Source organism: Anabrus simplex, chromosome 12, assembly GCF_040414725.1.
Source record: "Anabrus simplex isolate iqAnaSimp1 chromosome 12, ASM4041472v1, whole genome shotgun sequence".
NCBI lineage: Eukaryota > Metazoa > Arthropoda > Insecta > Orthoptera > Tettigoniidae > Anabrus > Anabrus simplex.
Window position 1 is genome coordinate 24,474,427 of NC_090276.1, and position 21,250 is coordinate 24,495,676.

A 21,250-nucleotide genomic window follows, 5' to 3' on the forward strand; every position below is an offset into this window, starting at 1 on the left:
AAACAAAGCAAGCGCGCTCCTCGTGGTCTACTGCACCGTGCGCTCACTGCCATCTTACTGCGCCAGTCATCTTCTATTCGGCTTACTGCTACCCAAGCTACCAGCCATCCAGGTATAGAGATCAGTGGTCGGAATTCATCCTCGACGGAAAATCGCAGAAGGACTCTGTTGCACGAGTCAATCACAGAAGAAATAGACACACTCACACTGCAAGACCCGAACTCTTCCAGAATACCCGAGAGACTGTGCGGAAGAAGTATAACCATTACGCTCATGTTATACCACAGAATACCAATATATGTAATACGCTTCCTAGCGGACAAATTTTGCGTGATATATCCCTCTTCTGAACTAGATTAAATCGCATCCTCCTCTCCATAACCTGTCAAATAATATTTCGTAACGTAGCAAGTCTTCCTTTAAGATAAACGATAATAAGTGTTGTGAATGGGTAGAAGAAAATACAGGTCGAGTAGGCAGTGGATCATACTCGCTTTACCGTCGCCTCGCAATTCGCAACTTCGCAAGGCATCACACGTCACACATGGTTGTAACCACTTGTAACATAACCTAAATCCTCTACTGTGAGCTGTATTTTTTGTGATAACTTTGTGGATCATTTGTAATTAATAATTAATTAGCGTAAGCCATTTCGTCGATCCAGTACTTAAATATGATATGAACTTTTGCTAAAGGGCGTGTTTTTGTAAGCTGTAAGTGTATTTCACAAGACGGTTCTTGTGGTTTATGCACGGTTGAAATATGCTTAAACAACTGTTTTAACCATTCATGAAAAAAATGTAGAATTTTTCTCTCTTGTGTTGTAGATGTCAGAGAAATGGTCCATAAAAAATCGGAATACAGGCTGCAATTTCATCTTTTGCCAAAGGAGCTCAGGAAGCAGATATGGCAAGATAACGTGAAATTTAGGTTAGTGTTTTCTTAACAGTTTTGTTATATTTCCACGAAGTTCTTGGTTCATGTCAAGTGTAAAAAAATACGTTTTTTATTTAAATGATTGGTGTTTGGTATGCACATGAAATAATTAATAATGTATGGAATTTGTGAGCGGTAATTTACTTTTCAGGGAAGGCCGGCGTTCTGTAAACCAAGCTGACCACTACTGGTCGTATCAGTTGACTGATGAGAAGTGTGACTGTGATAATGACGATGATGAAGATGATGGGGCTGTACTGCCACCTCACAAGTGTGTATTTAACTAGCCCTATACTTAACTCAGTTCATTTTAGACGTAATTTTGTCTTCAGTCAACTTTTGAAGTTGTGTAGACGTAAGGGACCTCACAGTTCCATATCACTGACTGCTGTTTTCTGTTGCCCACCAAATTAACAGCATTCTAGCTCATGGATAACATAGAGAAGTATATAGGCCTATCATAAGTAACTTTAAATAACTTTTATTGTGAGAAGCCTTCCTTTGCAAGAAAATCCTTATCTATACATGAACGTGATTTCTTAAAATATTGTAGTGCTAGTCACAATATTTTACAAATAATACTAAAAAGCTAGTTTATTGTTACTTTTATCATCACCAGGTTGAAGCATAAGGCTTTGTTGGCACGCTATGAATCAGAAAAATCAGCCCGGAAAGGTCCTCAGGCTGTGTCAAGAGCTTCAAGTCCAGTGTGCAAGCCCAGGAATGAAGAGAGACAGGAGCAACCTTCAAGCTCAGTTTCTAGGCCTAAGAATAGTGAAATGCAGCAGCAACAGCAGCAGCGGCAAGTGGTATTAAGGGATACTGAATGTGACCTGCCCTCTGCCAGGGAAAGAGCTGTTCAAACTCCTGACTGGAGTGCTGAAGAATATAGGTAAGATAACTGCAAGTTCTAGCAGAAAGGATTCATTTCATTTTTGATTTTAAGTAATTTTGTTTCAAAGTGGCAGAAATTCAGCAGACCATACGTGTTAAATGGTTTATCATCACCATCATCATGACATTTTTCTCATTTATGTGAGGTCTGTATTCGTGCATTGTTTCCTCCACTTCAGTCAATCCATAGCGTCCCTTAGGTTGAGTTTTGTGAGATGCATCTCATCTCTTGTCCGGTTAAACCAGCGTGTTTTAGGTCAGCTGACATTCATGTTCACTTGTAGGGCGGTCTTTGCAGCTGAGATTTCACTGCTATGGAGTACATGCCCATACCACAGAAATTGTTGCTTGCAATGGTATTCCTGATGAGCAGTCCGATAGAACCAACTGTTTACTCATTATTTTACTTGATGTATGGAAAAAATTGCCCAGATTTGGGACATAAAACTAACCCAATGGCACTACAGTCCTGAAGGGCCTTGACCTACCAAGCAACGCTGCTCAGCCCGAAGGCCTGCAGATTATGAGGTGATGTGTGGTCAGCACGATGAATCCTCTCGGCCGTTATTCTTGGCTCTTTAGACCAGGGCCGCTATCTCACTATCAGTTAGCTCCTCAATTCTAATCATGTAGGCTGAGTGGACCTTGAACCAGCCTTCAGATCCAGCTAAAAATCCCTGACCTGGCCGGAAATCGTACCCGGGGCCTCCAGGTAAGAGGCTACCCCTACACCACGGGGTCAGTGCAGATTTGGGACATCATCATCATCATCAATGCCCCACTCCAGTCGCCCGGGTGTGGTTAACAAGCCTCCTCCACTCCTTTCTGTCCTTCCACTTTTCCTGCTCCATTACTTCCACCACATCCAATCCATCTTTTCTAATGTCCTTCCAGATCTGATCCATCCACCTTTTTCTTGGTCTTCCAACTGGTCTCTTTCCCTTAACATCTCTTTCCAGTTCCCCTCTTGCTACCCAATCCTTTCTCATTCTTTTTACATGTCCGAACCATCTCAGTCTTGTTTTCTGTATGTTTTGTGCTGACGGTTCTATATTTAGCTCTTCTCTGATTTTAATATTTTGAATGTTCTAAAAAAGTTAATTTAATTTCTACTGCTTGGATCTTACTTTTCTCTTTTTAGTTACCAGCATTTCTAGTATGTATGTTACAATTGGTATGAAATACTGTTTATACAGTGTTATTCACGTAAGATCTTACACGGAAATAACTTCTAAACCATTATAGATATCGGCATTCTGTTTTCATATTCGTAAATGGTACCCAGGGTCTTGTAAAATAACGTGCTACTTATTCTCATGGGGTGATTAATAACCAAGATATTGATACTAACTCCATATTCTTAAATGGAACTGCAGGAATGCATACAGCTGGCCTAAAATTTCAACTGCGTACAAATTCAAGTAAGTATTTTCATAATTGGACACTTACTTTTTGAGATATCAATAAGAACGCATTTAGGCTTTTGCGTGCCGCATCAGGCAGCGTACGGTCTGCCAAGGACGTATTGGCACGTAAGCTGTTTCCTGGGATTGATTCCAGTTACAGAATGGATACCAGGCATGTATTGTAAATTATTGTACACACAATGTGATGTACCGTATCATACCCTGGGTGTGTAACATTATTGTATGACTGGCGAACACACAACGGAGAAGGGAGATTATTCGGACATTATTCATTTTCTTTTCTAGAAGGAGCTCCTCTGGTGTCCTGTATTATGTTTATTTCTCAATTCATACAGTAGTATGTACTGTACACTCAAACCTGTGACAATTATAGCTTTCGTTATGTTCCTTTGAAGTCAGAGTAATTATTTCATTCCTTTTAAAAACATCACACCTCTCTGTCCTGTCATGAGTTCGCCTGTCATACAAACTTCGCAAACCCATCACATGTGTGATATGCTTACATTCCTGGTATCCCTTCTGTGGCTGGAATCACACCCAAGAACCTGCTTGCGCGTCAATATCTCCATGCCCTACTTCACGCTGTCTGATGCAGCATGCAAAACAGCTAATTTTGTTCGTGTTGATGTCTCAAAAACTGCCCGATCTTGAAAATACATACATATTTGAACTTGTACGCAGTGAAACATTTAGACCAGCTGTATGAATTTGTGCTGTTCTATTTAAAAATATGGAGTTAGCATCAATATCTCGGTTATTAATCACCGCATGAGAATACGTTGCACATTATTTTACAAGCTCCTAGGTACCATTTACGAATATGAAAACAGAATGCAGATATATTTAATGGTTTAGAAGTTATTTCCGTATAACATCTTAGGTGAATAACCCTGTATAATGTTAATTTTGTTCCCTTGGGTACTTTATCATCCCATAAAAGCTCTCTGACTTGATAAGATGTTGCACCTTTACTTAGTCTGTTATTAATTTCAGGGTTGATTGTATTTCTTCCACTAATAATACTACCCAGATATGTAAACTTTTCGACATTTTCTAACCATTCTCAGTCCATGTTCAGTTGGCTTCTCTTTTTCTCTTTTCCACAGTGCATGACTACAGTTTTCTTTTTTTACTAATTACCATTCCAAACTCCTTCAGATTTTCATTCCAAATGTCCAGTCTTCTTTGTACTTCCTTTTCTCCCTTTTCCCAAATTACCACATCATCTGCAAATACCAAAGCATTCACTTCTTCACTACTGAAACTCTGTTTTACACGTTTTGTGATTTCATCCATCAATATAATAAACAATAATGGCGACAGTGCACTTCCTTGCTCGAGACTTCTTTTTTTTCTTTTTTTGTGTATAAAATGTTTGAGTCATCACTCCCCACTTATAGACTGCTTTTATTCTCATGATACAACATTTTTATCTTGTTAATTAATGATTTTGGTACATTTATTTTTTCAGTAGGCATTCCCATACATGTTTTCTCTTAACTGTATCATAAGCTTTTTCCAAATCCAAAATACGAATATGATTTCCAGATGTTTTTCCATTATCGTTCGCACTATTCGTTCTTTTTTTTTTTTTTTTTTTTTTTTTTTGCTAGGGGCTTTACGTCGCGCCGACACAGATGGATCTTATGGCGACGATGGGATAGGATAGGTCTAGGAGTTGGAAGGAAGCGGCCGTGGCCTTAATTAAGGTACAGCCCCAGCATTTGCCTGGTGTGAAAATGGGAAACCACGGAAAACCATCTTCAGGGCTGCCGACGGTGGGATTCGAACCCACCTGTCTCCCGGATGCAAGCTTACAGCCGCGCGCCTCTACGCGCACGGCCAACTCGCCCGGTACTATTCGTTCTAAAGCCATATTGTTCTTCCTCTGTGTTTCTATTACATCCCTCAGTCTTTTGTCTATGACTTATTCCATTATGTTTAGCCCATGTGATAATAGGTTTATACTTCTATAATTTTCACATTTCTTCCTCTTTTCTTTTTTGAACAATGGTACAATGCTTCCTTGTTGCTGATCTTCAGGTATCCTTTCATCCTTCCATATGGCATTGAGGGCTCGGTATAGCCACTGTAGTCCAATGCTTCCTGCTGCCTTAATCATATCAGCATTGAATTCGTCTTTTCTACCGTTGGTCATTGCTTTCACTGCCCTTTCAAGTTCCAACCATGTTAATGGGTTCTCTTCTTTTTCTCCATCTGTTATTTCCATTTTCTTATCTCCTTCATCCGAGCAGTCATACTCATTATAAAGTTTTTCAAGGTACTTTACCATCTCCTTCTGAAGACCCTTTTCGTCATGTACTATGGATCCATCTTCTCTCTCTAATGCCTTGATTTTTTCTTGATTTATTTTCGATTTTATTACTGTGTATAATAGTTTCTGATTTTCTCAACTATCTTGCTCAATTTTGTTGGTAAACTTTCTCCAACATTTCTCCTTTTCTTCCTTGATACTCCTCTTTACTTGTTGTTTCAATCTTTTGTATTCCGTATGTAACCATTCTATCTTATTCCTCTGATATTTTTCTGCTTTTCCTTATCCATTTCTTTCCTTACCTTGTTCCTTTCGTTTATTTCCTTTTTATTTTGTCTGTCCACCACTGTCTCCTTTCCCTTAACCTTTGTTTTTTTTTTTTCCCCGCACATCTCAGTTGCTGCTTCCACAAATGTCTGTTTTAAATTGTCCCACTCTTCTTCTCCATTTTGTATTTTTTGTATTTCCGTGTTTGGCAACTTCCTTTCTATCCAATCTTGGAATGTCATTCTTTTATCCTCCTCCAATTCACAAATCCTGATCTTTGGTTTCTTCTTCAATATAATTTTATCAAGAATCTCTGGCATGATTTTTGGCTTTTCTGAAATGTCATTAAAGATTATAATTCGGGTTAAAATATTGATCTATATGTATGAAGCAGCGTTCTGTAACATTAATGAGGGGTCCTTTGTTGATGATTTTGAGAATTTCCATATCTTGTTTTATTCTCTGAATTTGTGATTATGGTCATGCATATGCTGTCTTACAGCAGCATTAACGTGTTCTGAGTACCTTATATTAAAGCTCCTCCCATTCTGTCCAACTCTCTCCCCTTCAGTTCATTAATTTTGTCTATCAGTTATTCAGATTAACTTCATGGACACCGCATTGAATTGTGAATGTCTACCAGCTACAACTTTACAAAGGTGAGAAAATGATTGTATCCTCCTAATTCTATACATCAAATATTCCATCATTAGACAGAGTAATCAAATTCAAACATGTTTCGGCTCGTTTGAGCCATCTTCAGTGAGAAAAGGGGGTTGAAATAATTTACATAATACAAGCTAAACAATGCCAAAAAACACAATGAAGTAACAGATGAAAAAACGAAAGAGATCTTAGACAGAAACAAAATTAGCACAATATACAATATTTACATCATCATGTGGAGCAAAAACGAACTTGCTGCGATAAAATTAAGTGAAACAGGGGTTAATACAAAACATAATTGAAACTAAAAACTGTGTTAACCTAAGAAGAAAAGAAATGAAACAAATGATACAGATGGAAGTGAACAATAAGTGCACATAGTGAGGTTGCGGATCTCTTAGTTTACAAAATATTGGTTTTGTAAAGATACAAAACAGGATGAAATCAGTGTCGAAAATTCAGGTAGAAAATCTATCTTTGTAGAAACCCATCACTTCGAATTGGCTATGAAGGGAGCAGGAGCGAAAAAGTTTGAGAAACCAAGCCTGACATAACGTGCAGGCGAAAAGCCTGTGACAAGGAAAAACACAAGTGAAATTTAAAGCTTTAGAATAGCAGCATTCTCAAAGTCTTCTCAATCTAGCGGTCCCATTCTTGATTATCGTTTCATAATGTTGGCTGGTTGGTTTGCCTTATTATAAAAGGTCGGAAGGGCCGCGACATTAAAATTGAGAAGCTGTGTTAGGGAGATGACAGATGCATGGTTAACTGTAAGTGACCTAGTGAAAACCGTCAATGAAGTTCCAGTGGTGTTTAGGAGGTAGTTGTCCTCTCAAACGGTCTAGACTCGATTGCACGAACGAGACCATTACTTTGAGAAGCTTTAAATTTCATCTGTGTTTTTCCTTGTCACAGTCTTTACGACTGCACGTTATGTCAGGCTTGGTTTCTCAAACTTTTTCGCTCCCCTCCTAGCCAATTTGATGTGATGGATTTCTACAAAGATAGATTTTCTACCTGAATTTTCGACACAGTGATTTCGTCCTATTTTGTATTGTTAGAAAACCAATATTTTGTAAACTAAGAGGTCTGAAACCTCACTATGTGCACTTATTATTCATTTCCATCTGTATCATTTGTTTTCATTTTTTTTCCTTCTTAGGTTAACACAGTTTTTAGTTTCAATTATGTTTTGTATTAACCCCTGTTTCACTGAATTTTATCACAGCGAGTTGTTTCTTGCTCCACATGATGATGTAAATATTGTATATTGTGCTAATTTTGTTTCTGTCTAGGCTCTCTTTTGTTTTTTCATTTGTTCCTTCATTATGTTTTTTGGCATTTTTAGCTTGTATTATGTAAATTATTTCAACTCCCTTTTTCACTGAAGATGGCTCAAACGAGCCGAAACATGTTTGAATTTGATTACTCTGCCTAATGATGGAATATATGATGTATTGAATTAGGAGGATACTCATTTTTTCACCTTTGTAAAGTGAAAACCGTCAACACGGAATGATTCTAATATCTTGTAATACCAGCTACAAATTAAGAATGTGCCCGTTATTTAACCGTATCTTCATGTCCTGCCCTTGATTCAACTATTGACAATGACCTACAGAGGAACTTTTCAGCATTTTCGTAATATTTTAACAACAAGCACTAATGGAACATTTTAACATGATGCAATGCATCTAAGAATTTGAGAGCCTGATTTTAATTTTTTCATATTTTACACGTTGTGTACATAGTTCATCCGAGATGTTTTTAACACTTTTTAATGTAGTTTTTGTGTGTTTGTACATTTGTTTAGTTATTGGATGTGTTTGTACAGTTTCGCATTAAGGCTGATGATGGCCAGCCACAGCTGAAACTAGTTCCTAGATTAGAAATGTAATTTAAACATTGCATAATATAGTATTGAAAAGGTAGACCATTACGACATAAGTTTTATTATTTTTTTTTTATTTACGCCCACATTGGAGCACTGAAATCAATCTATATACAGTCAAGTCTTATGAATATTGGTTACAAATTTGGTTGATGTTTCTTCTTTTGTTCCCAGAAATGTTTCATTCTCTCTGACCTGGCTGCCCGTTCTTCGTCAGTTATGTTGTACTGTTTGCGTGTATAGGTCTTCAGTTTAAGTCTCACGTCGTTATTTCTCAGGATCCTCTTCTCTTCTCTGTTTTCAATTTGTTGAATTGTCAAGCCTAATTCATTTAAATCTTCTTGGACTTCTTTGAACCACTGATTTTTAGTTTTACTTTTCCAAAAGTAGTTGAATAAATGTTTGAGTATCCTAGTCTCTGGTAGTCGTAATATGTGACAGAAAAAAGCAACTCTTCTTTTCCGCATTGTATCTATTATAGACTCAGTCTCCTGGTATACAACTTCATTAGGTAGTAATCGCCATTGTCCATCTACTTGGTGTTTTTTGTTTAGAATTGTTCTAATGATTCGTCTGTCTATTTTCTGTAATTTATCTGTAGTTGATTTCGTATTCAAATTGAATAAGGTTTCACTAGCATAGGTTGCTTCAGGCTTAATAACGGAGTTGTAGTGTTTAAATTTTGCATTTATCGAGAGAGATTTCTTCTTGTAGGTTGGCCAAGTAATGTGTTGTGCTTGTTTTAATTTGGTAATTCTATTTTCAACTGATATTTTCTCTTTTAAGTTCCAAGTTATAATCTCTCCAAGATATTTAAATTTATTAACAACCTTAATTTGTTTGTTATTAGTCAATGTGATAGGTGATGTTTCCACTTTGAAGGATGGCATCATTTCCGTCTTTTCAAAGGAGATTTGTAATCCAATTTTTGCTGCTATTTGTTCTAATTCTTCAATTTGGAGTTTAGCCTCTTCCACACTACTTGCAAGTAGCGCAAGGTCGTCTGCAAATGCTAGACGATTGAGCTTGATATTTTTGCCAATCTTGATGTTTGGCTGACATTTTTTAGACCATTCTCGCATGACTTTCTGCAATGCACAGTTAAACAGTATTGGTGAGAGACCATCCCCCTGTCGAAGTCCAGTCCGGATTTCAAATGATTCAGACAACTCTCCTCGGAATTTAACTTTTGCTCTAGTGTTCTTAAGGGTAACACCAACGAGATTGAGTTTCTGGTGTAACCCAAATTCTTTAAGGATTTTAAGTAATGACTCACGATGAATACTGTCTTACGCATTCTTGAAGTCAACAAAAGTGATAACTAGCTTTTTGTTTCTCATTCTTTGATGGTTCATAATCCACTTAAGACTAATGATTTGGTCAGAACAACTTCTTCCAGGTCAAAATCCCCCCTGATACTCTCCAAGTTCTTGGTCAAGCTGTTCTTGAATTCTCGTGAGGATAATTCTAGATAGGATCTTATGTGATATCAAGTAGAGAGATCCCTCAGTAATTATTTGGAGTCTATCCCCCTTTTTGTGTATTGGATGAATTATAGCTGTATTCCATTCTGTAGGCAGCTTTTCAGAGTTCCATATGTCTATGATGTGTTTGTGTAGGTTTTGAAGTGTTTGGTTATTTGCATTCTTCCACAGCTCTGCAACCACTTGATTTTCTCCTGCAGCTTTGTTCTTGAGCCAATTAATCGCTTGAAATACCGCATGGAAATCTGGTGGAATAACTTTGTCTACGCGTGTTTTATTTTTTGGATCAGGTGAAAATTCTAGGTATTCTTTTGGGTCTTCAGCATTTAGTAATTCTTTGAAGTGATCAGCTAGAATTTTGGCATTCTCCTGATTATTGTGTGCTAGTTGTCCTTGTTTATTTCTCATCATGAGTGTAGGTGGAGTATACCCTGATTGATATTGTTTAAATGTCCTGTAATAGTCTCGTGTCTTTTTGATGGTCTCGTTTGATTCTTTGGCTGTTTGCCTTCTAGCAATAGTTAGTTCATCTCGAGATTGTGCCGTTTTCTTTTGTTGGTCATTTAGCCATGCTTTGTGTCTTTTCTGTATTGCCATATCACATTCCTCATTCCACCAGGCGTGTTTCTTTCTCCTTTTTATAGGAGCAATTTCTTCGGCAATATTTTTTAGTTTATCAATAATCATTTCCAGTTTGTTGCTTAGAGGTGTTTTGGATCTCTCTGTATACACGGCATTATTTATTAAGTAGCTGGGGTCATATTTCCTCCTTCTAGTGAATTTAGATGGTTTGTGATGTTTTCTTGGGGTTAACTTGATTTTAATCTTTGAAATATAATGATCAGTATCAATGTCCACCCCACGAACGACTTTGACATTAATTTCTGTATGGTATTTATCCATTGCTACGTGGTCTATCTGAAACTCACCCAGTTTAACATTAGGGCATTTCCAGGTCATTAATTTGTGTGGTTTTCTCTTAAATCTTGTGGTTTCAAGAATAAGCCCATGGTCTGTGCAAAGCTCAATTAATCTTTGACCATTTCTATTTGTCAATTTGCGTGCTGGCCATTTACCTACCACTGTGCGATACTTTCTCTCTTGTCCAATTTTCGCGTTGAAGTCTCCAAGCATAATTTTAACATGGTTGTCAGGGATATTTGAAATCAGTTGGTCAAGCTCCTCCCAAAACATTTCAGTTTCCTCTTTATTTGTCCTGTTTTTTTATTTGTTGGCGCATGGACATTAATCAGTGTATATATTTTGTTCTCTATTCTAATAGTTAAGGTTGCAGTTCTTGATGAGTTCGATGAGAAATCCTCCACTGAATCTAATATGCTAGTATGAACCAGGAATCCCATTCCAAATTGGGGAACATTTTTCATTACTCTCTTTCCTGGAGGTCCTTTGTAAAGACGATATCCCCCAGATTCAAATGGGTCCTGATCTGTGTTCCGAAGTTCTTGTAGGGCTGTGATTAGAATCCTGTGTTGATCCATGACATCAGTTAAGTGTTTCAACCTCCCAATTTTCATTATTGAATTGATGTTTAATGTTGCAAAGAAAGAGAATTTTCTTGGTTTACTGAATTTAAGTCTGTCTGTATCCGTAGTTCGTCTGTTGGGCTTTCAGGTGCTCCGACTCGCCATGATCTTCTATGTGACACCCCACCGTATCCGAATGGTGTCTTTGCTCGGGTCTAGAATGTTGGATGTCCAAGCTGGTTTGATTCTTTCATTAAAAGACGGTCCATGATAAGTTGATTGTCTGATCGTTGACCAATGTTCTGACCGTGGTCAGGAGTTACAATCCCAGATGTGATCTGGGAAGGTGATCCATCCTAGTTGTTCAGGACTGGGAGTAGGCATTTCCTCCATACCCCTCAAACATTATGGTTTTCCCGCCAATACTCGGGTGGCTGATTGCAGTGGTTTCCCACTGGGCGGTGGGGTCGCCACATCCGTACATAAGTTTAATTATTATTATTATGATGACAATTCAGTATGGATCAAAACCATGAAGTTTATATCCTATGATAATTTCAGTTCAGTCGGTCCAGTAGTTTTCGAGCTTATCCAGAACAAACAAAAAATTCTGATAGTTTATCCATGATAAGTGCTACTTTTATTCTATCCTGGATATAGTTGTTGCGCCTCATTTTTAAGTATGACCCTGCAACCCTTTCACATCATGCACATTTCCACAGTGTGATGTTTCTGTTTGTGGATTTTTTTTTTTAAACCAACCATACCTCGTTGCTGTACACCATGGCAGTTTTCATGGCTGCTTTGTAAACTTTGCCTTTTGTTCTATAAACTCCAGTTAGTGTGCACCGTGTGCTCCAGGCTATGATTGTTCTATGTATAATATCTGTGTCTATCTTCACATCGTCCAAGGTAACAGATCGAAGGTACTTGGGATTTGTTGTTCTAAGCAGTGTGATACCATTAGATGTGCAATTTTTAGTTGGGTCAAACTTATAAAAACGATATATTTGGTTTTGGTTCTATGTAAACCATTGTTCTCAAGGGTTAGGAGCGCGCAGCTTTAAGCTTGCATCTGGGAGAAAGTGGGTTCAAACCCCACTGTTGGCAGCCCTGAAGATGGTTTTCCGTGGTTTCCCATTTTCACACTAGGCAAATGCTGGGACTGTACCTTAATTAAGGCCACGGGCACTTCCCTCCCACTTCCCTTTCCTATCCCATCGTTGCCATAAGACCTATCTGTGTCAGTGCGATGTAATGCAAATAGAAAAAAAAATGTTCTCAAGGGACTCCACTACTCAAGACTATCCTGAATTTCTCTTGGAGATTAGTTTTTTATTTTTTTAAATTTCTGTTTTATGTCACACTGCCACAGTGAGGTCTTATGGTGATGATAGAATAGGACAAGGCTAGGAATGGGAAGGCCATGACTGTGGCCTTACGGCACAACCCCAGCATTTGCTGTGTGTGAAAATTGGAAAGCATGAAAAACCATCTTCAGAGCTCATGACAGTGTGGTTCGGCAAAACTATAGAGTCCGTCCTGCAATGTTAGTAACACGTGGCACCACTATGTGGCACACCCAAAGTGACTGTCCATCCTTTGTTTGATACGTAGGTTTTCACTTGTAGCATTGAGGTAAGTAGAGGTGAGTAGAATAGCACTGCTGCCAACTGTTGATTGTTGGTTTGATGTGGCTAGATTTTTTCTTGTCGTGCAGACAGTATGCGCCGCGGCGATAGAAAAGGGCTTTGTGAAAGGAGTGTGGCTCCTGACAGAGATTGGCCTGGATGTGCAAAGATATGTTTCAACTACTAAATTACCTTTTTTTCTTGCCGTGTGGACAGTATGAACCGCTGCCATAGATAAAGCCTCTTGAAGGGAGTGTGGCCTCGAAGGGGCTTCGCGGGCCCTTTGGTCTCTTTTCTTTTTGCAATGGTTGGTAACTTCAGCTACTGCCCGTGGTCCTTGGCAGAAGCAATGGGTAATGGCACCTGGACCACTACCTCAGGTTATAAAACTAAATATTGTTCTAGGGGGTATTGAACACATCTCTCCTCTAGAATCATTTCTAGGTAAGAACAGCAGCATTGAAACTAACATATTATGTAATAATCCTCGCGGGGCGAACTCTGTATTTCTATGTATTTCTACCTACACCCACTATCTCCAACTGCATGACCCAAACCACGTAGCCAACTCGGTACTACGTCGTCTGCATATAAGGTATTCCCCGGATCGGTTTCAAACTCTTGGCTGTTACATTGTTTATGATTATAATTGACAGTAGTGGGCTAAGAGCATTGCGTTGATGAACTTGTACGTTGATGTTAAAGCTTCAGGATAAACAATTGGACTCAAGTTTGGATACAGCTGTCCATGTCCACTATGATTCTCATGTCTTGTTTATGTACACTGCAGCTTCTTAATCCTTGTCATATTACAGACCTAGGTACCCAGTCAACTGCCTTTTCTAGGTCATTGGAAGCTAACCATAACTCATTCTTGCCCACCTTTCTTTTGACTGATGGCAGCATGTATAGTATCAGTGGTGCACATTCCATGCGTGAAACCAAATTGACTATCTATCAGAGTTAGAGCGGGCGCATGCAAGCTATTCTTGGTACAACTCAATAGTTTAATCATGTTCACGTTCCACGATTTCATTATAACTAAACTGTGTAGTTGTTGATGTGCGCAGTACAATACAATGAATAACAAAAGGAAAAAAAAAAACTCATGTGTGCACAACTGTATCTTGATGTTAAAAAGAAAATAAAGAGAGAATTTTCTGTTCATCCATTATTCAGTACCAGATTATAGAGAGGAAAATTTCACACATTGCATTCAGAGCTGCAGCAGTACACAGAAATTGTTTCATGCATTATCGAATGAGATCAAGTAGTTATGATGACCTTGTCTCATTAATTGATCTGCATTTACATCAGGACACTGAATGAAAAAAGTCTTTACGGAAAAGAAAGACAGAGTGTTACATTAAGGTAATTAAAACACATAATGTTACTTAACCAACCGGATTAGGTGGCCGTGGAGTTAGGGGCGTATAGCTTTGAGCTTGCATCCGGGAGATAATGGGTTCGAGCCACAGCCCTGCAGATGGTTTTTCCATGGTTTCCCATTTTCACACCAGGCAAATGCTGAGGCTGTACCTTAATTAAGGTCACGGCCGCTTGCTTTCCACTCCCAGGCCTTTTCTATCCCATTATCGATTGTATGCGCACGCTGATGCTGACGCAAAGCCATGGACAAAGCGCTGCAACAAGATTGTTGTTAGACTGAATAATCATAAATCCTCCTCAACTGATTTATGACTTACGTCAATCTGCAGTTGTGTTGATTCTGTGCGCACTCTGATTTCAGCCTGTGGACTTTTGAGATGCGCCTAAACTGTCAAACAATTAACAATTAAAAATCGCATATATGCGCCCGCCCTTGCTGGTTTGTGTAGGCACTCATTTATGACTCTTTTTTCAGACCTTTAGGGTGTGGGATGTTAGTTTTAATGCCTCTAAAGTTCTTCTAGAAGGGTACCAGTGTACTGTTTCCCCAAAAGTTTGACACTGGGGCGAAACGCTGGCAACCAGGAATAAGTTAGTTGGAAAATTTATAATGTCCAATAACGAACCGACTATATTGGTAGTATAAATTTACTCATTCGGAACAAACATTTCAGGTTCCGTATGGGAATCAGCATCTTTATCATCTGATGGCCAGGCAGGCATCAATTTTTGAAAATGAGACTCTGTCACAGTGCATTGGCACTGCCAGTGGCTCCAAGTAGCCTATGCATTGGCCTCCACGGTATGCACTAGCCATGCATCTTGGTGGGTGTGCTACTTACCAACTGATGAGCCCAACTTAGCACACGGGGGCAAAACGCTGGCAACCAGGAAGGAGTTAGCTGGAAAATTTATAATGTCCAATAACGGACAGACTATATTGGTATTGCAGTTTTGCTATCCCGAAAAAATGTCAACATGATACGCTTGCTCCAGGCAATGATACAATGCTAGTTCCACCTGCTCTTTTTCTACGGCATCTGTTTCTCTAGTCATTTGTTGTACTTGTATACTTTTTTTTTTCTTTGTCTACAATATGGAATAGGGAAGCAAACAACATACAATATCTGTTTTAATTAAGTTGTTTCTTTTTCACATATAATCTTGTTAGTTTTCTTTTTCGGCATTTTATTTATTCATAAATTAGTTTTGACAGAATGAAGAACCTAACAGTTATTTTTTTAAGAATATAAATATGTTGAAGATTTGGATGAGGCATTGGTGATTTTGTTCAATCAGAATTAAATTGTTAGTAATTTTAATGTTTTATTGCTCAGATGACACAGTTTATAACCTCTCATAGTGAATGATTCTAGTGCTGCAGGGTAATTTAATTGATGTGCATTTTGAAGAACCTTCATTTTTATGTTTTTGACAAATTTTGCATTAAGCAAGTTTTTTTTTTTTTTAATCCGTGAAATGCCTAGCACCAAAGGTGTACAAACTGCATTTAACTTGCCCATATTTGCCTGGAGAGCAGGCAAGCAAGCTAGCCAAACGTAAACAACAGTACAGGCAGGCTGCTGCACTCCTGGCCAGGTCAAGCTCAGCGCAACTTGGGCAGGCTACAGGTTAGCTTGCTCGCTTGTTTTCTTCTACCTGCTGCGTTAATCATGTTTGCTCGTTCATTGTGCTGATATGAGACTTGCGTGAATACAAACAAGAAAGGGGTTGTTACATGCCAGACTTTATATAGGATTCGTCAACACAAATATTCTTTTATATTTAGTATTTAGTATTATGTTAGTCATTACAAAGTTTTGTTTAAATTTATTTCATAATTCAGATGTCTTATCTATCTAAACAAATAATATTTCTTTATGTCAAAAATAGTTATTTAATAAAAAGGAGGTTGTCTGAACAAAATATTTGAATATTTAAATAAACATAATGACAGTTGATGTAAATATGATCATAATGTATTATGGATTATTCGAGAACATTAAAAGCAAAGATATACAAAATGTAGGTACAGGTCATAAATGTCTTTGATAAAGATTAATTTTATAGGTAACTTTTTGAAATATACCAATTTGGGAACCCCTTCCCCACAAAACCAAAGGAAATAATTATAAACCTAATCAGTTTAGAAATGTAATTTTGCCACTTGTTCTCTTAGTTTGTGGTCGCCTCATACTGTACATACTGCATACTGGTATTTAATGCATGGACACATTATCATTTGTGTGTATTACTATGAGGTCATTAAGTCTTTGCGTATCAAGACAGGAACATTTCTCGCTGATTAAATTTCCCGAGCAGCTGAAGACCCTCTCGCTGGAGGCACTCTTAGCGGGTATATTAAGCACTTTTTCGCTACAGAGGCAAGTCGGGGCAGTCTGTACGAATTATTTTTCCACCACTGCAGTATATTTTCGTCTCTAATAAACCCTTTGTGCAAGTACCTACTGACCTCATCATATATCATTGGCGAATTTTCTGCCCAACTGTCAAATTTTGCGTTCTTACGTTGCACTGAATTTTCTTCATTTGAAGAAGATTGGACTTCTTGTCTGTTTTGATTGGGTAGCTGTTCTGAAAATATATATGCCCAAATTATTGATATTTTATGCCAATGTTAGAATATTAAAAAACTAATTTGCATAGGTATAATAAATCATAATGATGATAATAATAATAATAATAATAATAATAATAATAATAATAATAATAATAATAATAATGAAATAACCACAGAATGTTATTTTCAGCACGCATTTGTTGAGCTGCCTCATAAACAGACATTTGTTCTCCTGCATTTAGTTTTTTATGTGCAATATTTAGGCACCAAAAATGTTGCAATTTTTTGTAACATAGTGACTTCCATTTTCTGCTCCAGGAAGACATCACCGGTTTGTTTAAAAAGCTTCAGGTAATGAAAATTCATTTAGTATGGAAACATTTTGACATTTAAATATGAGAGACTCACATTAAAAGTTAAAAGAAATGAAATGTTACCTGTTTGTCATCGTCCTGTAGAGTACAATGGGCTTTTAAGGCATAAAACCACGGAAGGACCAGATGTAAAGTTGGCTCCCCATCACCCTCAAGATCAATTGTGGCTTCCTTAAATGGCTTAAGAAATGTTATAAGCAGGCCACTAATGTCCTGATCATAACCAAGCATTTTATCAGAGGCACCCGCCTTCTCTAAAAGAGTTCTCACAGCATCTATCTGGGAGTGAACTGATTGCATCATGTCAAAATAACTATTCCACCGAGTGGAAACATACGGTTTCAAAGATGGTTGTAACCTCACACATAGGCCTCTTTTCTTACAGTATGAAACCAGAGATTTCACTGGATGTATAACAGGTAACACATTAGGGACACTTTCTTTCAAAAAGGGTTCACTCAGAACATGCTTCAAGACCGTATTAATAATAGGAGCCATGCATGGAAGACTCTTTTATATGCTGAGGACCTTAATACTGCTTCCCTGGTCTGTTACAGTTGTAATTTTGTGAATAGCTTTAATAATGTTATTTGCTTTACGTCCCACTAACTACTTTTTAAGGTCTTCGGAGACGCCGAGGTGCCGGAATTTAGTCCCGCATGAGTTCTTTTACATGCCAGTAAATCTACCGACACGGGGCTGTCGTATTTGAGCACCTTCAAATACCACCAGACTGAGCCAGGATCGAACCTGCCAAGTTGGGGTTAGAAGGCCAGCGCCTTAACCGTTTGAGCCACTCAGCCCGGCACAAATAGCTATATGAGAAATGCCAAGTCCTTTCAAATGATCTTCTAATTCACTGCAAATATTTTCACCAGTTTTTGGACAATAAGGGAAGGCCAATCACATTAATACATATTGAGAGACCAGTCTGCATTTATACAGTGCATTGTGACAGGCATATAGTACACACCCTTGTAATTATCTGTTTACATATCAGTGGTACTTGCACAGATACCAGTTTGAATATCATGTACTATATCTGGAAGCATTTTACTGCGCACTTTGCCCGCGAAGGTTTGTACTTTCCTACCAACTGTGACTCGAGAGGGCATAACATTTTTATATCCACTGAGCCATACTTTTTGCCCATTTCTATCAGTGTTTGCCCTAAATATAAAAATCATTCACCCTCAATAGTTGTAAACCGTCTCAAGTCTTTGGCGCACATTTCCACAAACTTGTCAGTCACCAAGTCTTGTCCTCTTTCAAAATATTTTTAGACTGTAGCAAATTTGACCAAATTTGCAGACATGTCGCATTATACTTGAGGTTCCTGAATGGGTGCTGAGTAGCTTTTTAGAAAAACTGCATTGCAAGTAACCTACTGGCTTATTTGATACCTGTTCATAAAGACATGAAAATTCTTCCCATGCTAGACTTGAGCCCTGTTTTATTGCTAGAATAAATTCACCACTTTTAAATTTTTCTTCAGTTTCCTTTACGGTCGATTTGTTCATTTTTCTGCTGCTTGCACCTCTAACTACAACGGAGCTGCACTCAACGCAATACGTAGCACTAGTAGTTTAAATTTCACTACCCACCTCAGCCACTACACATATTGTCCAGCTCCTTCCGTCAGTCCATATGTTCTGCTCAAGATTTCAAATTGAAGTGCGAATCTCAATTCCAAGTCATACTATGATCTTCATATGACCTATTAAACTTCTTTGGAACCACCTAATTCAAGTGAATAAGTGCCAATTGATATAGACAACATAAAAATAGTATAGATTTCACTTAACCTGGACACACACAGGTTGGACATTACATATAACTTCACAACGGAATTGCCAAAATTTTATGAATTTATACTGCAGCATTTCAACTGTATCATAATTTTAACTGATTTCATGCATCTTTGTAGTTGCTAGTAATGTATTTTAGGTTGCTTTAGGTATGTTTATGGAATTGTTCAATTTGCATCTAGGGCTGATGATGGCATATTACAAATGCCGAAACTAGTACCCTTACGACATGTGATAGACTCACAATAAAATATTATTGTATTGAATAGGTGGACCTTTGAAAACCTCAATTTACTGCAATATGTAGCTACACTAACATATAACGGCACATTCATGTCGCATCGATAGCAAACTTGACTGTATATTTTAGATGTTTCTGACATGAGAATAATACCTCCAGTCATTTCAGATTAACAGGGTTCTGCTGTAGAAGTAGATGTGATTTATTTATTTATTTATTTATTTATTTATTTATTTATTTATTTATTTATTTTTTATTTATTTATTTATACCACATTCATTTATTCCCACTTTTTTAATTTTTCAGAAAGTCGGATAATAGCGCTCGTGAATTGCAAAACAGAATGCAGTCCTTGAAGCTGTCGCCTGCTCCAAGCAGACGAGAGTATCATCCTTTTCCGTCCTCCCGTTGGAGTGAACGTCCTCTTCCAGCTACTGCGGAAGGTCCGCGTTCCAGACCCACCTCGGCTCTCTCTTACAGGCATGACCCACGGAGTATTGGCCGGAGGCCCCACAGTCGCTGCTCTGAGGACTCCAGCAGACACATCAGTCCATCACGCTTTTCGTCACTTTCTAGAACCAGTAGAAAGTCTTTCTATGAAGAAAAAAAGAAAACTCCCTTTGCTTATTATGGATGGAATGAAGGTGATACTGATATTGGTGGCAAGAAAACATATAATATTTCTGCCCCAAGGAAGGAGGTTTGTGTGATGTTTTATTACGTAGCATTCTGATTTGTTACATTAAAACAGTCCTACTTGCATTGTGATAAACTCAACTGAGTCATCTGTTTATCTATCTCTCTACACTTCTGTAGACAAAAATGAATTGGTTCTTATGTGCTGATCATATACAATTGTTAAAGATGCACCAGTTCAATACACTATTTAATCAGATAAAAGATGTCACCTGACTGAAATTATCAGTACATGTTTCATCCACCTAGTGAACATCTTAACCTACATAAGTACTAAACCATTATTACACTTCAATTATTAAAAAGAGAACAATAGGAATTTAAATATCCATAGGGTAACTAATGCATGACCCATTAAAATTGTGGAATGAACCACCAAATTAAAATATATGAAATAGAAAGTACATCTATTGAGCCGTGAAAACATCAATTTTTTTTGCGTGGCAAACTAGTCACATGAAAGTCTAAAAATTGTTTGTTGATATGGTAATACACGTGTCTTGATGTAATGGGAAACCAAATTAAACGTGTCTTGTGTATCAAAGTTTGCATAAGAAACAGTCAAATTAGGGCTAAATTAGAATATTTGATGTTTCTACGACTCGATAGATATACTTTCCATTTCATGTATTTAAATTTCGTGGTTCATTCCACAGTTTAAATGGGTCATGCTTTAGTTATCCTGTGGATATTTTAATTCCCATTGTTCTCTTTTTAATTATTTAAAGTCTTGTTTCAACTCTGTGTTAAATGTTACTTATCAGTTGTTATTAATTTAACACTTCGGTTAAAAATACCCTGTTTCACGAACACATTTCCAACCTTTGGTACGAAACAATTGTTAAAGACAAACTAATACGTTTCCATGAGATTGCTGAATGCGTTTGGCAGCGAGTGTCTTTTCTTTCTTTACATAAAGTGCACCTAGCGGTATGTTGGTATAGTATTTTGTCACACATAGTTGACATTATTATAGGCTATGGTTAGCGGAGACCGCTAAGATTTAAACTTGTCAAGTAAGATGTAACAAAAGCGTTATTATTTTGAGTGCGAGACAAATGTTGTATTAGATTTAATTTGAAAGTATGCGAGCGTGCTTGGAAGATGACAAAACAGACTGTTATATCACAACATTCAGTATAGTGAAAGCTCATTAGTGCATTCCTCATTAACACATCTTCCCGCTTAGCATGTCGTAAATTCGAA

At 37.7% G+C, this 21,250-nt stretch overlaps 1 protein-coding gene across 2 annotated transcripts in view; it reads left to right on the top strand.

The window, feature by feature from the left end:
- The first annotated feature begins 490 nt into the window (after nt 1-490).
- Nucleotides 491-21,250, top strand: part of LOC136884226 (uncharacterized) — a 36,926-nt gene continuing 16,166 nt past the window's right edge. Inside the window, exons 1-5 of one of the 2 annotated variants that reach the window (XM_068229778.1) lie at nt 491-584; nt 828-930; nt 1,088-1,207; nt 1,556-1,828; nt 19,655-20,048. In XM_068229778.1, the coding sequence (XP_068085879.1) occupies nt 839-930; nt 1,088-1,207; nt 1,556-1,828; nt 19,655-20,048 (879 nt within the window). In that variant the 5' untranslated portion in view covers nt 491-584; nt 828-838. Of the gene's footprint in view, nt 714-827; nt 931-1,087; nt 1,208-1,555; nt 1,829-19,654; nt 20,049-21,250 lie in introns of both variants that reach the window. The other variant, XM_067156286.2, reaches the window with a different exon arrangement.